Raw genomic sequence first — 18,602 nt, forward strand, 5'->3', positions numbered from 1 at the left:
CTTATCTTGGTTTAATTTATGCATTTCTCTGCTCTCTCTGTTCATATTTACCAGTCGCTATAGCGACGCTGATATTGTTTTCGCATTGTGAGTCTGTGTGTGTGTGTCATCATGGCAAAATGTGCTCCTGGAGACACCTACTGTAGCTGGAACTACCACAGAGGCTGTTTTGAGTAGTTTGCTATGTGTTTGTTTATACTGTATGTCGGTCTGTTGCCTGATTTTTTTCACAGCATGAAAAATACTGGCCACGGGATGTCGGTGGCTGTGGTGTCCTTTCTTCGAGACTGTGCTGGATCCTGGAATGCCGGTGACTCTTTTTCTGTATGCAGATCTGACAGCCACATTCTGCTTTATGATGAATCATGCCTAGGATAGCTTCGCAATGTAACAATTAGGTCTATTTTATTTCAAGTAGTTTAATAAGTGATGGGTGCTTTCACACTAAAAGAGAGCTGTGCTTTTTAATGTCAATGCAGTCGTACAGCAGTGACATTTTGCAAAAGCTGCTACACAGAGGTAACAAATCAACAAAACCATAATACTTGTCAACTATATAATAAATACTAAATACAAAGGACAGATTCCTAAATGATACGATCTCAGATTTCCAGAGAGAGAGATCATCATACGAAGAGAGATCATATTCCACAGCTTGGACATTTTTATTCGACTTTACATACTCACCACACCAGGAAAGATTTTGGTGAGTCGGTCAACAGCTGCCATGGCTTTGGGCTTCCCTCCTCCAAGACAGTCTTCAAACTCATAGAGTGGCTGTCGGACTGGATTGGAGTATGAGATCTTTGCATTGTCTACAAATGTGATGTGTCTCACTCCCCATCCCTGGAGAACACAAGAGAAACATAATTCATATTTTCAAACACATTCATTTGAAATACTTAACCACTTTTCACTGACATGAGCATTGTCCTAAGCAGCAGTTTGTAAGCAGCTTCAGTGACAATGAGTGACAGTTTGTGTACCCTGTGTTTATTTCAAAATGAATACTTGCCACTTTCATTTGGAAATTATGGATTCGTCAGTAGCAGTTATTACAACCTTAGGTTATTCTATATGTATTTATATCACTATGCTAACATAGAGCCACACTATCAATTACATTACAACAGGGCATTTTCCATGTCTAAACTGACTGAAAGAGTGTCTAAAATGCTCTCAGAACTGTAAATTACAAGTACAAAAAAAGCATACAGCGTACACACGTGAATTAAAATGAACATTATAACTGCAGGCAGCCATACACTCGCAACACTTTAATGTAGTCAGTTAGTTGCAGTTAAATTTACTTCAAAAAAGGACAACACATTGCATTCAAGATTATGCATTATATACAAGCCTACAATTTTCAATTGTAAGTCAAATAAAATAGATACCCACATCTAAAAATGGTGTGATGCAGAAAAGGTGAGATTTAAACAAACTACAGCGAAGCTAAATGTCTAAGTTAGTTTTTGAAAAATAAAAAAATAACTGACTTCATACAGGCAGGTTGTGGTGTAGGAAAAGTATTTGAAAAACCTACAGAGTACTAGCCTTTTGGATCTGGTCACTGAATAATGTGCATTCATTTGATGCTTGGGGAACAGACTTTCCAGTAAACAGAGAATAACAATAGGTTCTTATGTAAATTAGCATTATGTTATTCCTAGTGTTATTGGATAAACTCCATTGAAAATATGTGGATAAAATCACAGAATCCTGAATTATGCAGTTATGAAGCTAAACAAATATTCATACAATGAGTAAAACAAAAACATTTACAAGTTAACAATTTAGGGTTATCAGAACTCACAGCTTCTGACAAGCTTACTGGAGAGAAATAAATGTAGATGGAAATACATTTTAATACCGTATAGCTCCTATGAGAATCTGATGGGAATGACTGAGGCAAGACTAGGCAAATTTGTTTATAGTATCAAGCAAATTCTTTTTTTGCCTAGTTCAGCCAGTAAGAGTTGGGCAGGGTTTGAGGTGTCAAGGGAGAAGACAAGCTTATAAAAAACATTAGTGATTGGACTGCAGGTTAATTTGGTTGGAGGCTATCTGTCCCATCTTTCCTGAAAAGGTGCTACATACATCAGCAGAACATATAACAGTTATCAATGAAGGTGATCCTTGAAAGACTTCACATTTTGCAGAGCCATGTACAATTGTGGAACATGTTGATTACTCTGTCTACAGTTGGTAGCGGTTCACTGATAGTCAACTGGGCTCGTATTTGCCAAGACATTAAATAGTTAATCAAAATCCTGACTTAGCAGTTACTGATTGCTCTCCATGAATGTCAGTGATATGTACACTGGCAATTTAACATGTACAACGATCAGATTATCAGTTGATAATCTCCACTATCAGATTGATAGTGGAGTCAATTAAAGTGACAGGTTGGACTGTTTCCTAAAATGTCCATAGCAAAAGTCGATTGACCTATATCTGTAGCTGTTGTGTCTTTAGGGAGCACAGTTTCTTACTCTTATTTTTAGGTTTTGCATCAAGATTATTCAAAAGTTGAATCCACTTTATAATTAAAATGTCATTCAGAGTTCGCAATCCATGTAAATCCTGTTAAGTTGTGTCATGTTGAGCTAGCTCACTGATAGGAGACACTGGAAGAGTTTGTGGAGAACAGAATATTTCTCCAGTGTTAATAACCTTTTTTTTAAATACCAGTCTGTAACAATTAATGACGCTTCATTTGTGACATTCTGATGAGTATGGAGGCACATTGCTGTCACAAGTCTGGTGCTATTACAGCAGATACAACACAGGAACGTGCTAATTAAACAAGGTTTAAAAGCCAAGATCACACTACACTGCTAAAACCTTTTTTGGTCATGTACGATTTTACACAATATGCTAAGCTCTAAAAACACAGCGTCAAATTCCTGCATACTTTAATCCTAAATCTATATGTCTGTTCATTCATCCATGTATCCTTTCACCCTTACCAGGAGAGTCCTGGCTACATTGCAGCCCAAAGTCCCAGCTCCCAGTAGAAGACACTTTGTGGTGACCACCTTGTCCAGGTCCAGCGAAGGAACCAGCCTCCATCTCATTAGCTTCAGGTTCAGATCAACTGATGACTCTGCAAGCCTGCAGACAATCAATGGAGACAACTGAAGATCCTCTTTGGCCCGAAACGTGTAAGAAGAAGTATGCGACCGGAATGACAACATCTGTGCGTGCGCTTTGGAGGTAACGTCAGTCTTCAGGGGGGTGAGATAGAGTTAATCAGAGCGTTTCTATGTCCACAGTAGACTAGAATTCCCGCCTTGCGGTTGTATGCCTCTGCCAACCAGTCAAGTTGCAAATTACATACATGTCTGTCCAGACTCATATAATATATGTAGTGAAGACGTTAAAGCGATTTAGTCAGCTTTCTCTTGTTATTTCAATCTAGTGGCAACGCTCCAACTGCAGCTGGCGCTTACGCAAGGACGCCTGAAATCGATCTAGAGTAGTTAAATGTGTCTGCGTTCATGTACTTGCATAGGGTAACAAAGTTGTTTAACTTTTCACAGCAACAGATAACACAGCTAACCTGACTCCGCCAGATGGATTGCTTCGCATTTACTCGGCATATCCATCTGGGAACTTTCCGTTGGAGAACTTTTGGGAGGGGGCGAAAATACTGGTTAGCTGATTGGATAAGCCATCTGTCTATCACCACCTATGTTTGTGATAGACGGTCCAAATCAACCAATCAGATCAAACTCTTGCCGAAACCAGTTGGGAGAAGAGCAAAAACATCTTTTCCTCTGAGAAAAGCCTCCAGTGCCGTTTTTTTGCTCTTCTTTCAATGAAGGAATACTTTCTAATTTGGATAAAACTTGCGAGATAGCTACGCTCATCTCATCCGTGGAAGCTGCCATGTTGTTTTAGACTAACAGTCGCTTCTCGTTGCGTCACACCTAAACCCGCATCAAGCCCAACGCTGATTGGTCGGTCGTTTGGCGAACGGCTCCAAATTTTCTCTATCTCAAGATGCCAGACTAATCTGCGAGTAGAAAACTGGAGCTCGCGAGATCAGGACGGTCTCATGAGGCTATAACACAGCATGTATCACTGATATAACTTTAATAAAAAAAAGAATCCAAATCATCCCCTTAACATAAAGCACCAAAATATAAAGACTTTGCTGTAGATTATCTACTTTGTCCAATACATATTCTTAAGCTCAAAAAGCTTAATAATTTCCTTTTTATATTTATTATTTGTTGAATTTTGTTTTAGGCTGTAGGCTGGCAAAGTCCAGTTACACCCTTACACCTAAACACATTTGTATTGTGTTTATTACCTTTTAGGGTCCATGCATTCACTGAGGTTGACCATCCTGGGTCCCATGGCCCCCTTTGGATTCTTCTCCCAACCTACACTCTTAGGACATGCTGTGAAAACAAAACACATCAACAGTGTAAAATAAGTATAAAATGTCCGGTTTTCAGAAAAACAATGAAACATTAAAACTGCTTTAGTGTTGATTCACCCAAATAACAAAAACACATATTGTCACTTTGATAGAAAGTTTGGTTTTATTTGCTCAAGTTTTGATAAATCCATTTCTGACATGTCTGCGTCCATCCCAACACAATGGAGGTAAATGGGATTTCAGTGTTCACAGCACTGAAAAGACATTTAGAAAATGCAACAGCAATGTGTCTTTTCAGTGACAATGTGCTAGTTATTCTGGAATATGCACAGACCTTGTTGTCAATAGTTGTTATTGTACAGTAGAGGATGGATGAGAAAAACATGTTTTTTATTTTGTTTAAAGAGGTCATATTATTCTTTTTGGCTTTTTCCCTTTCCTTTATTGTGTTATATATCTTTTTGTGCATGTAATAGGTTTACAAAGTGAAAAAGCCTCAAGTCCACCCCAAAGGGACTTAGGGTGAAAAGAGGAGCTGCAGTAATGTGCAGTACAACACATGTTTTTTTTTTTTTTATTAAACCATGTAAACCTATTCTGGTACAACATCTTAATTATGAACCTGAGAATGAGCATAATATGAGCTCTTGTGACATTAACACAATAAGACCATCTCTCTCTCTCTCTCTCTCTCTCTCTCTCTCTCTCTCTCTCTCTCTCTCTCTCTCTCTCTCTCTCTCTCTCTCTCTCTCTCTCTCTCTCTCTCTCTCTCTCTCTCTCTCTCTCTCTCTCTCTCTCTCTCTCTCTCTCTCTCTCATTAACTAGGGAGACCGGTTAATATGTTTGGTAATTTGTTTACATGACATTTGTGATTCCAGCCAACTTCTGATTAATTAAAAGAATTTTCCAGGTACGTTATTTAATTTATTTAAAATAAGATTAGATTAATTGCAATGAGTTGTTGTAGCTGTATTATATGTTACAGATTGCTGTGGCCAGAACCAGTATATGCTGTATTTTAGTGCACTCAAACTATTAAAACTTATTTGCTCAATTTAACGCCATGACATATTCACTTTCTTTTTCTTGTCCACTCAACCCTCTATCTCTCATACAGTTTTGATGGTACCATGCATTAGCACTCTTGTTAACTCTTCACTGGTCAGTGAAACGTTGTCTGGACATGGACAATTTAAATAGATTGTGTGGGTTAAAAACAGTTTAATATTGATTCTGGTTAATTTTTATGAATTGTATTTCACCTTTCTGAAGAGTAAAACACTTTTTGGTTGCGGCAAGAACTGAGCCTGGTGTATCTGAAAAGTTGGGCTGAGGTAGATTGATTAATCCCTTTTAAAACGATACCAAATGTGTCCATGCAAAACCAAACAGAATAGCTGAATCATTTGTTGCATGAATACATCCTCTGTGAGTTCATTAAAAGCCATGATGTGCTGAAGAGGTAGGCTAAGGTAAATAAAGACACCTCATCTGAACTCAACAAAAACCTTCACCCTGTTTCCCACCCTGCTATTACCATTTAAATTATTCTTGCATCCCTTATTCAACAGATAAAGGAATAATGGAGAAGCTGTGTGAGATTAGTGTGGCTTCAAAAGGAAGCAGAAAGTCTTAGTGGAAACTAAGCCAAGAGTGAGGTTAGTGAGTCAGTTACAATACACGCAAATACTTAAGATGGAAAAAGAACAACTGCACGTACACACACACAAATTACCTGAGTTGAGGGGAAGCTCAGGTAGTTTTATCTGAAAGATGACACTGTGCTGAATGGAGCGGCTTCCCTGCAGAGTTCTGTCCCTGAAACACAGCACCTCCACTGTGTCCAGCTTAGAGCCCCTGAGAGAGAGAGAGAGAGAGAGAGAGAGAGAGAGAGAGAGAGAGAGAGAGAGAGAGAGAGAGAGAGAGAGAGAGAGAGAGAGAGACACACACACACACACACACACACACAGAAATTTATATTTTATTGATGAAAATAACACACAGCCTGCACGGCTTAGAAGCTCTAAAGTGTACACTCGAAATAAAAATAAAATCTCAGAAATACAACTTAACATGGAATATGCACTCTCCCTCTCTAATATAAGAAACAAAATCCAGATAAATGAGCACGCACAACAATATGATCAACACGTATCCACATACCAAGCCATCTCCCCTAATATGGTGCTAAATGACCACAGTCACATTACAAAATCAAACTCCAGTCAAACAACTCAATAACTGAGACATCGCGGCTACATTGTAATTCTATCTTCACCCATCTAAGCCAGTATCAACAGTTTAAATTTAACACTGAGAGAAAGTGTAGTCAAGCACAAGATTGATGAGGTTTGTATTGGACAAAAAACACCTCTAACTACTGAGTGTGAGGTCCAAACTGTCTTAAGATATTTGCTGCTGATAATAAGCCATTGGTATCACTGAACAATATTGCATAACTGGCCCATATGGGAGTTCCTTGTTTACATGAAAAATAATTATGCAATAAAAATCTGAAATAGCAAGACAAGTGCCAGGAAAAACTAAGCTCTCTGGGGAGAAATGACTGATTGTGCACCTGAACCTAGACACACATCCAAACTGAACTGTAATTGCAGCAGTGAAACATGCAGTGATAATTCATGCAGTGACATTTCTGAATGATGCTGCAATATCATGATGTGATGTAACAATGTTTTCATTAATCTTCAGACATTAAGATCAATTTGGAGAGACTGATAGTTGTTTGGTCGTGTTTATGATTAGTAATCCATCCCAGATATCATCATGTCTAGTGCTATCTTTGTCAAAATCATGTTGCTTTTCTGTGGTAAATCAATCTGCATTTCCAGCTCCATTCTCATACAGCTTTGACTTTGATTTCACAGATAACCACCAATCAGTCAAAATCTGGCAATAGAGCATTCAGTGTGTATGCTCCTAGAACAAGAGAGCCTTCCTGTTGATTAAAGGTTTGCACCTGCACTATTTTCTTTTAAGAATCAACTCAAGACAAAAAGATAGCTGGTACTTCACTTTTTCCCCTTGTCCTTGGTATGCATATTTGTGTGTGTGTGTGTGTGTGTGTGTGTGTGTGTGTGTGTGTGTGTGTGTGTGTGTGTGTGTGTGTGTGTGTGTGTGTGTGTGTGTGTGTGTGTGTGTGCGTACATGTGCGTGTGTATGTTTTAACTTAATAGTTCCATCACTTTGTAAAACACATAAAAACATTTATTATAATAAACAATGTCTACCTGGAATGTAGGTAAACACATGCTAATTAACTATAAATGGACGGGACTGATACAGGATAGAATTTTTCACCTGAAGGCATGTAGAGTAGTTAAAAGCGAAGAGGTTAAAGGTATCGATAACCATTACCCCACTACATTGCCGAAATGAAATATCAAACGTCGTAACAAATAGGTTATGCACTCAAAACGATGGATTGTAAAATTTGTAAGTACACCGAAGTTTATGTAAATAACACTTGCCCTGCTGGCTTCTGCTCCCTGCTGCTGCTGTTATTACCGAGTGCTTAAGGGATTTAATATATACAACAACCGAAAAAGATGCAACAAAAATATTTATTAATTTAATGATTAAATAAGGTAATGTCTCCAAACTTACCTCAATTATTACTTGTCTCCTGCTAGTTATACTACAGCACTTACTTTAAAAAATAAGTTAAATTAAAAAAATTTTTGTTGCATCTCTTTCGGTGTTGTAAATTTGTAGATGTCCCTAAGCACTCGTCTTACAGCAGCAACAACAACGCAGAGAGCAGAAGCCAGCAGGTAAGCGTTATTTACATAAACTTCTGGTGTACTTACAAACTTTACAATCCATCGTTTATGAGTGCATAACCTATATATACTAGTGTAGACCTTTGGTATCATTTCGGCATTATTAGTGGGGTAATGTTAAGAGACACTTCGGATCCATTAGCCTCTGCGCTAAGCTATTCAGCGGCTAACGCTACTCTACGCTAACTCTCCCAATGTTAGACCCAGGTGAAAAAAGCTTCTGGGGGGTGTTTGGCTCGAGGTCATGGTGCAAAGGACCCTAGGGTGAAATTACTCCGAACCATCACTTTAAGTATTAGTGATTTGTCCTAAACGGCAAAAACATGCAAAAAGACTGGACGCAGTAGCTGAAATAATACTTCCTGTTGTATATTCCAGGGAAACATCTACCTATCTTGCAACAAGATAAGAACTGGTGGTTACAGTGATAAAATGGAATGTGGAGGGCAATACACTTGTAAACTTAACCTTGTTTAAATCCTGAATGAATTACATTTGTAAGTAGTAGGCTAAATTGGTTACAAATAGCGATGCACCGATTGACCAGCTGGTGACCGGAATTGGCCAATTTTCAGGTGATCGGCCATGACCGGCGAACTGCCAGTCAGTCTGACATATGCCGATTTTGTGCCAGGTCAAATGCACTCGGGCGCCGCATGATTAACATCGTGCAACATCAGCACCACATGTGCACACGCAGGGTTTCCGCTATATGCATGTATCAGCTGTTTATGAAATGTCATAAAGTCATAATTATACACGGCTCTGCAGAGCCGTCTGCTCTACTGATCAAAGGCGAACGGTCAGCCGCTCTCTCTCCCCTCTGAGGCTGAACAACTGGAACATGAAAACCGCACTCACGCGGTCCCGTGAAATATGACAGCTACAGTTTATCGGAAAATAGTGTTGGGCACACTGACTTTGATAAATGTACTGTTTATCAGACCCCAGATCTGACAAGAAGCTAATGTTAGCGAACGCTGCAGTCACTCTGCCTCTGACGCCACGCTACAGGAGACGCTGTATTCCCTTGACACGCTGTATTAACGTTACGGTTTAAAATGCTTTCCAGGTTAGTGGGGTGCATACCGCTCAAAACCAACATTAAAAACATAGTAATCTTCCCTCAGCGTTTAGTTTTGTTGCTAAACTGTGTGTAAAATGAGCGGTGACGTTAAATCGTCTGTTTCATTTGCTGGATCGTTCCGAGGTAACTGTCGGTAGCTAACGTTAGCAGATAAGCCCGTTGACAGCAACGGTAGTGTCCATTTATGCACAATGACAAATGAAGCAAACTTGCTAAAAAAAGGAACTACACGCTGTTTTCAGGTAACGTTACTGTTGACGTTCCAACAGTGAGCGCTTGTTTAGCCTGGCTGGACATGTGGCAGATGAAAGAAGAAACAGACAAAGCAGAAATGCTTCTGTTTGCAAAGAAAAACTTGCCATTGATGTACAAGTGATTGCAATAGGCCTGTGTGTGTTTTGAGAAATATCTTTACACTGCAAGGCTATTTATTTGTATTTGTTATTTATATATTATTTTATTGCCATTACCTGTTTTCATACAGAAGTTTAGTTTGCTAAATATATCAATTTTTTTTGTTGGATATTGGATGTGAAAAGAAGGAAATGGTTCTTCCATAACATTGCATTTTAGATGTGTGTGAATTTCCCACACCAGGAGTAATTTATATAGTTCTATTTTATAGCCATCAATTATCTGTTAAAAAAATGTTGAATGTTCTATGCAAAATGTAAAATGTTCTATTAAAGAAAAGACAGAAAATAAATATTTGTGTGTGATGTAAAGTGGTTCGAAAAAAATGAAATCGGAATCGGCTAAAATCGGTATCGGCAGGTCAAACTCAATGAAAAATCGGAATCGGCCTAGAAAATTCTAATTGGTGCATCTCTAGTTAAACCAAAAACTATTTTAGTTACTGAAGATAGCCAAGTTCTTTCATAACTGGACAACAATATTGTGTCATTTATACTTTCCACATATTGCATCAGCCTTTTCAAGTGGTTTCCCATAATCTCAGAATGCAATTTGACCAATTGTCTTTATTTCTTAAAACTTCAGTATGGGGTTGTGAACACATTGCACAAGATAAACTCTCGATTGCAAAGTTACAAACTGACATGGGATTCAAATGTCTGTGTGACACCTGCAGATTATGTCACTTGTTATTTAATATTTGAATATGCTCAGATGTTGATTCTTAGATTTACTGCTAAACATTTAATCCAACAATCTGCACCAATTCCCCAGTGGTGTGCTGAAATATTTCCCTCTGTAAATATTTCCAACAGTAAATATTCCTCTGTAAATATTTCAGTAGAATATACAGTATCTCTCCGCAAAGCATATACAAGCTTCCACACAACACCATCATTTCTGCAACAACTTGAGTCAGTAAACACTTAACAATATATGAGCTGTAACATTATAATGCTGTGAAAAATGTTAGTCTTAATCACAAAACAAGAAGTCTCATGTGTGTTCTTCACTTACTAACATGTAATACTGGAGTTGCACATAATTCCCTCCCATTTTCCTGCTACCAGACCCCTCCAACTTTTGAATGGAAGAACAGAGCCTGTTCAAACCACAAATACATGGTGGATTGGACCAAAACATTATTATTTTTTACCCAAAATGCATTGCCTTGCCATGTGTGCGTTTACATAAGAAAGCCTATGGTGTGGGTCTGGCATGGATTAACAAAAAATAACATTTCACATCCATTTGGAAGGGGTGCAACGATCGCAAGCACAGTGCCCTGATAACTCAATCAAATTGTGATAATATTGAACATCTTTAGGTGGATAAAATAATCTTGGCAGCTAGCAATGAAGCCCTCACACTACAGACAAGGATGACTGGATAAAAAATGTAATTGTTCGGAAAGTCTGACTTGGGTTTTAAGACCATGACGTCAGCCACATGTTAAGATATTGAAAAAATGGACCTTGATTATCAGGAACATTTACAGCTGTGCAGACAAATAGCCCAATCTTAACAGCAGCAGTTATGTTCTGCAAGCGCGTGCTGCGATCTAGGAACAAGTGTAATTCATCAAGTTTATCTCATTCTCGCCAAACTCTTACGACACCACTGTGGCTAAGCAACAGCCAAACAGTTCTTTTTCACTCTGACTGTGACAGAAAAGCTTTTATTTTAGTTTTTTGTATTGATACAAAGCTATCCAAGCAACAGCGTTCACTTTGGAAGTTCATATCAGCAACTTTAATCTAACCTGCTCCCTACACTTCAGTCAGGAAATTAGTTAAGCAGAGATTTCCTGTCTTTTACTTTGTGCCTATATATAGTCGACAGTGTAAGCTGAAAAACATTCACTAGTGAAATAATGTTTTGTTTGTGAACATGTGTTTTGAAACGCATAGTGAGTCCTCTGAGAACGAACACACACACACACACACACACACACACACACACACCTTACCATCGGTTAGCTAAGAGGACCAGCAGATTTCTCAGAGGCCAGCCCGGATGTTGAGACAGAGTACACGGATCATAGACGGCCACAGTAACCTAGAAAAACCAAACAAGGTGTGTTTACATTACCAAAGTGTGTGTGAATGAGAGTGAGTGTAATACAATATCATTTAATCCGATGGTAGGGATGGGCCACAAAAAGTACTTTACAGAAGAATCCTACAATACTTGAAAATTAGAAAGTTTGAAAAACATTAAAGCTGCAGTAGGTAAGATTGTGAAGATCCAGGACTTTGCCAACAAATCTGAACATCGACAACTTCTCAGTCCCTCCCCCCTTTCTGCTGCAGCCCAAACCGTCTCCTAAGCCCCTCCCACACAAGGGAGTGTGACAGAACTAATGGCATGTCAGACAACATTTTCAATAACTAAACACCAACACAATGTTAACTTTACTCACCAACAGTAAAACGATGCTAACTAGCAAGCTACCGTTAGCCATTTCAGCATCATATCAGACCGACCACTGTGCAAACGTTACTATCATGCTCACCAACATAGCTTTGTGGACTTTTGACTACTAATAACCAAGTGAAAGATAAATCATTCATGGTAATGATGTTACCTGTCGAGAAGAAATGTGGCTACATCTGCATCTTTCTTCAGATCTTTAAAATCCCGGAGCTCACGCCACCTCTGAAAAGCCACTCCAATATTCACCCGAGTTTTGGGAAATCTTTCTGCAGCTCATGCGCGGGGAAGGGGGAGGGGGTTGGGGAGAACGCTATATATGCGTGTACGTGCCTGAGCAGTGATTGACAGGCAGATAGACACCCCCTGTGGCCCTGATTGGAGAAAATCAACCGGGAGCGGTGGAATTTTGCCAATCGCACTACAGGCTGTAGGTGGTGCCAGAGGAGCTGGATTTTTTTAATATTACATAATTCATGTAGTTCTACTGGAACATAGGATCAGTTGCAGCAAATATGACAGAAAGTTAGTTTTATAAGACTTACCTACTGCATCTTTAAAAAAAAATCTTACAGAAATATTTTATATCTGTTGCTTTAAAGATCCCGTATGTAATATATTTACTGTATTAAATCCAAGAATGACAACACTAAATCATCAGATATTAAGGAAACATGCTAAGAAATACTATCTTCTCTGACAAGAATGCTAAAGCCTCAACTGCTCATTTTGACACCTGGGTTTCCAAAAAACACGAAACGCAAACACGCAAAAACACTGTTCTGCAGCCGTAGCAGCAACCAAATGAACTGGATTACCAGAGATGATTCATTCTACCCGAACTCAGCATCTTTCTAAACAGTAGCGTGACCAGAGACGTGGTAAAACACGTATAAATATTGGAGATGCATTTAAAAGATAGAGACAGCTTGAACCCTAAAGGACAGGAGTTGGATAATTTCCTCCTGAACAGCTTACTAAGCATTGAGCTTTTCATGGCTACTAGTAGGAATGGGCATTTTCAGTCATTTCAATTTTAGTGTGCTTGCATTAAATTATATAGAGTACTCAAGTTAGTTACTCGCAAAATAATTGAGACACAGCCGGTGAAGTGATCCTGATTGCTGCTGGCTAATGCCGCCACGCTAACACTAACTAACTAATGCTAATGCTACCGGAGGACCGAGCAAGCGGGCCACGGCTGGTTACCATGACAGACACCAGAGAAACCACAAGTTGGCTTCCTAATAATGGAAACATGCAATTTAACTTTGGCAAAACAGACATGCAGCCTGAATTGTTGAATAGGGACACAGCTTACCTTCTCTATGGTCGCTCTGCAATGTATGGTATGTTATGGAATGTTATTGTGGCTAACGTTACCATCGCCAGCTGCACAGTTATGATATGTAACCATAATGTGTAATGTACAGTGTATAGACAAGCTGCTCTTAGTAAATTATATTGTAGATCATGCAACAACTAATATTTTTATTCATCTATACATTATTCATCTATACATTAACTTAGACAAAGTTATAATCATATGGACGAAAGGCTATAGGTTTATAGGGCTGGGCAATATATCGATATTATATCGATATCGTGATATGAGACTAGATATAGTCTTAGATTTTGAATATTGTATATCATGATATGACATAAGTGTCTTTTACTGGTTTTAAAGGCTGCATTACAGTAAAGTGATGTACTCTTCTGAACTTACCAGACTGTTCTAGCTGTTCTATTATTTGCCTTTTCCCCACTTAGACATTATGTCCACATTACTGATGATTATTTATCTAAAATCTAAGTGTGAAAATTTTGTTAAAGCACCAATTGTCAACCCTAGAATATCGCCGCAATATCGATATTGAGGTATCTGGTCAAGAATATCGTGATATCTGATTTTCTCCATATCGATCAGCCCTATATCTTTATTTAAATTGTATACATAATGGGGTCAGGAAAGTAGTAGAACCGAAAATCTCAACCCTGCCAAAATTTCTTCCCCTGCTTCTGTTCAGCTGCCGAAGCCAACAAACAGTGACTGTGACCTGGATTCAGAAAGTCAGCGGGTACAGAGCTCTGCAAGAACACAGGCTTGTGGCAATGAAAGACTAGCATCTAGCTAACATTGACATTGTGGGACATTGGACAATTTGGACTACAGTAACCATTTTAAACGCTAGCTGTCAGTATTACATATTGCACCTTTAAAATATAAAAACCCCAGAAAACAAACTGAAGTAGTACCTTCTTATTATCAGTGAAGAATGTGTCCCAGTCTCCAAGTGGAGCCATCTGTACAGTGTCATCTGTGTACTTCATTAGGAAGTATGGCACTGCAGTGGTCCCGCTTTTGATGTACAGGACATCATAGGCCTCCTGCAAGGCTGCGATCTGAGACAGAAATAATTAGGAGTCAGCTATAATTATAGAAAGCTCTGTGCTGTACATTAACTCCATCCATCATGTACAGTGCCTTGCGAAAGTATTCGGCCCCCTTGAACGTTTCGACCTTTTGCCACATTTCAGGCCTCAAACATAAAGATATAAAACTGTAATTTTTTGTGAAGAATCAACAACAAGTGGGTCCCAATTATGAAGTGGAACGAAATTCATTGGCTATTTCAAACTTTTTTAACAAATAAAAAACTGAAAAAGTGGGCGTGCAAAATTATTCAGCCCCTTTACTTTCAGTGCAGCAAACTCTCTCCAGAAGTTCAGTGAGGATCTCTGAATGATCCAATGTTGACCTAAATGACTAATGATGATAAATAGAATCCAGCTGTGTGTAATCAAGTCTCCGTATAAATGCACCTGCTCTGTGATAGTCTCAGAGGTCCGTGTAAAGCGCAGAGAGCATCATGAAGAACAAGGAACACACCAGGCAGGTCCGAGATACTGTTGTGGAGAAGTTTAAAGCCGGATTTGGATACAAAAAGATTTCCCAAGCTTTAAACATCCCAAGGAGCACTGTGCAAGCGATAATATTGAAATGGAAGGAGTATCAGACCACTCCAAATCTACGAAGACCCGGCCGCCCTCTAAACTTTCAGCTCATACAATGAGAAGACTGATCAGAGATGCAGCCAAGAGGCCCATGATCACTCTGGATGAACTGCAGAGATCTACAGCTGAGGTGGGAGACTCTGTCCATAGGACAACAATCAGTCGTATACTGCACAAATCTGGCCTTTATGGAAGAGTGGCAAGAAGAAAGCCATTTCTTAAAGATATCCATAAAAAGTGTCGTTTAAAGTTTGCCAAAAGCCACCTGGGAGACACACCAAACATGTGGAAGAAGGTGCTGTGGTCAGATGAAACCAAAATCGAACTTTTTGGCAACAATGCAAAACGCATTGTTTGGCGTAAAAGGCAACACAGCTCATCACCCTGAACACACCATCCCCACTTCCATCAAATGGTGGTGGCAGCATCATGGTTTGGGCCTGCTTTTCTTCAGCAGGGACAGGGAAGATGGTTAAAATTGATGGGAAGATGGATGGAGCCAAATACAGGACCATTCTGGAAGAAAACCTGATGGAGTCTGCAAAAGACCTGAGACTGGGACGGAGATTTGTCTTCCAACAAGACAATGATCCAAAACATAAAGCTAAATCTACAATGGAATGGTTCACAAATAAACATATCCAGGTGTTAGAATGGCCAAGTCAAAGTCCAGACCTGAATCCAATCGAGAATCTGTGGAAAGAACTGAAAACTGCTGTTCAAACGCTCTCCATCCAACCTCACTGAGCTCGAGCTGTTTTGCAAGGAGGAATGGGCAAAAATGTCAGTCTCGATGTGCAAAACTGATAGAGACATACCCCGCCGGACTTACAGCTGTAATCGCAGCAAAAGGTGGCGCTACAAAGTATTAACTTAAGGGGGCTGAATAATTTTGCACGCCCAATATTTCAGTTTTTTATTTGTTTAAAAGGTTTGAAATATCCAATAAATTTCGTTCCACTTCATGATTGTGTCCCACTTGTTGTTGATTCTTCACAAAAAATTACAGTTTTATATCTTTATGTTTGAGGCCTGAAATGTGGCAAAAGGTCGAAAAGTTCAAGGGGGCCGAATACTTTCGCAAGGCACTGTATATAGATACAGCTTTTAAAAGGGCAATCATAAATAATATATATCCATCCATTCATTTTCTGCCGGTCATTCAGGTCCGGGTTGCGGTGGCGGGACGCAAGGCATGGTAGTCCAGGTACTGCTCCAGGGGAATCCCGAGGCGTTCCCAAACCAGATGAGATATATAATCTCTCCAGCGTGTTGTGGGTGTACCCAGGGGTCTCCAACCAGTTGGAAGTTGCTGGAAAACCTCTAAAGGAAGGCACCCAGAACGCATCCTGGGTATTATAGCACGGATAAGTCTTGCTGTGAGAGAAGTATTTTTTCTAACTCATATATGTACTTTACAGTACAGTAGATATTACAGTTAATCAAAGTCAAGACTGCAGAGACAGCGGTCAGTGAAGTCATATTGTGATTCCGGCTCGATCTTAGCGCTGAACGGATATAACTTTGGTAGGTTGGTGGCTCACGAATCCCTCTTATGAACTGCCAAGGTGTCAAGGACAGAGACAATAGAAGGGAGACGGGAAAGAGGGGGAAGATAGAGAAATCGCAATCGCTATGGTCTATAGTTGGCGTCATGTTGTTCATGAGTCATTCTAACTCTTTTTTAATGAGGCTTTTTCACTCCTTGGATCCAGAGACCGGAATAGTAACAATTCACTTCACTTCATTATACTATTCTATAACCCACAGAGTGTAGATGGCTGCAACCATTTCATTTTCTAGGAAAAGATGTAACTTACAGGGAAATTGGAATCATATTTAAAGTTTTAGGCCAGCATATGTCAATGAAAATTTTCAGCTAAAAGTATTTACTCTGAATATCATACGGTATGTTCTATGTGTGTGTGGAGCATGAAGGGATTACAACTAGCATTTCAGTGTGTAACCCTGTGTTGTAAAATGACAAATGAACCTTAAGTTAGTAAAAAAGTACTTAAGAAGTAATCAGTCACCAGTAGACAAATTTCAAAGTGTACTGTCCAAAATATTCATTCCAGTGGTTATAATATAATATCTAGTGATCTCTAAAACCAACCTGTTTTGCTGAGAAAACTTGCTCTAGGGCAGATGGCTGTTGGACAATCCTTATTCCCTCTGGGAAACAGAGTGCAGGGAAGCAGAACCAGTAGTAGAAATGGTACTTCTTCAAATCCTAAAAAAAGATGATCCAAAAAAGGAATAAAAAAAATGGGACAAAAGTGAAAGAAAAATAGAAAGATAGTCACACATGAAGTCATTAATATACAATACGAACACATTAATAAGATGCTGTTTATACGCACTGCAAAGGTCAGCAGAATGAATTTGCAGAGGACGGATGGGTCCTTCAGTGCAGCCCCAGACTGTATAGCTTCCCACATCTACAAAACAGGAGGTGAAAAATTGCATTCATTAAATCATTTAATTCTCATCTGCACAACTTAGTGCCTTGGTGTCTACAGAAATTCCCTGCCTATGTCTGTATGTGAATGTGTGTGTCACCAAGAAAATTCCTATTGTATGTCTTATACCTCCGTAGCCTCTTTCTCCAGCAGAGCCTTCTTATCGGCGGTCTTAAAGGCATCGAGTGTGTTGGTGTTATACAGCGTTCCAATAGCTGGACAGCAACGGGCTGGTGTCGGTCCATCCCTGACAGCAAAACACATAATACATCTACATTAAACTGTACGTATTAACTGTACTCGTTTATTTGCAACGTGCTACATTTTGCTTTATTGATGGCTTCCAAATGACAGGAAAGTGGGAGCTGATTCAAATTTAGCTCAACCTTTAACTGAACTGGCTAATAAACTTTAAAAAAGGAAGATCACCCAATTTATAATTCCCTAACAATCAAAACTTCACCCATCTTTTATGAACACAGTTCAAAAGCTTAAAAAAAGGAAACCACCACAGTAATTGCATCTTGACCACATCATTTTCACACATATCTGAATGTTTAACCTGACCTAAATTTGACTTCTAGAGATCTTGAAATCTAACACAGATTTATTCCTGAACAAATTGCAGTGTTCAAAATTAATTATGTAAATTAAGCCTTTTAGAGCATGAGAAACCATTAATAACTTAGATGACTTGTTTTATATTATATTATTTACTACTTCCCAATCAACCCTTTTATTGTACATTTTTATTTTTTATTGCACTTTTAAAGACTAAATATCACGAGAAGAAGGGTTAGGTATATGGTTTATATAGGCAACATACTGCATCATACTTACGCTTCAAATGCACTGAACTCCAATGTCAGGCGAGTGGGCAAACCAAGTGGGTCACCTATAGGACAGAAATGTGAATACAATAGTTAACCATTTCTTTCAAAGTTATTTAAAACATACTGATCTAGATAAGCAAATGTGCCTCCACTCTGCAACAT

At 39.0% G+C, this 18,602-nt stretch overlaps 1 protein-coding gene across 2 annotated transcripts in view; it reads right to left on the reverse strand.

Moving 5' to 3' along the window:
* The window catches only part of atg7 (ATG7 autophagy related 7 homolog (S. cerevisiae)), a 69,584-nt gene that overhangs the window by 48,043 nt on the left and 2,939 nt on the right, over positions 1-18,602 (reverse strand). For both annotated transcript variants that reach the window (XM_039796862.1, XM_039796863.1), the window contains exons 3-12: positions 18,448-18,502; positions 17,737-17,854; positions 17,509-17,586; positions 17,262-17,378; positions 14,387-14,533; positions 11,667-11,755; positions 6,129-6,250; positions 4,322-4,412; positions 2,973-3,117; positions 688-846 (exon numbers count right to left, since the gene is read on the reverse strand). In XM_039796862.1, coding sequence (XP_039652796.1) covers positions 688-846; positions 2,973-3,117; positions 4,322-4,412; positions 6,129-6,250; positions 11,667-11,755; positions 14,387-14,533; positions 17,262-17,378; positions 17,509-17,586; positions 17,737-17,854; positions 18,448-18,502 — 1,121 coding nt within the window. The remainder of the gene's footprint in view (positions 1-687; positions 847-2,972; positions 3,118-4,321; positions 4,413-6,128; positions 6,251-11,666; positions 11,756-14,386; positions 14,534-17,261; positions 17,379-17,508; positions 17,587-17,736; positions 17,855-18,447; positions 18,503-18,602) is intronic.

Source organism: Perca fluviatilis, chromosome 4 (genome assembly GCF_010015445.1).
Source record: "Perca fluviatilis chromosome 4, GENO_Pfluv_1.0, whole genome shotgun sequence".
Taxonomy (NCBI): domain Eukaryota; kingdom Metazoa; phylum Chordata; class Actinopteri; order Perciformes; family Percidae; genus Perca; species Perca fluviatilis.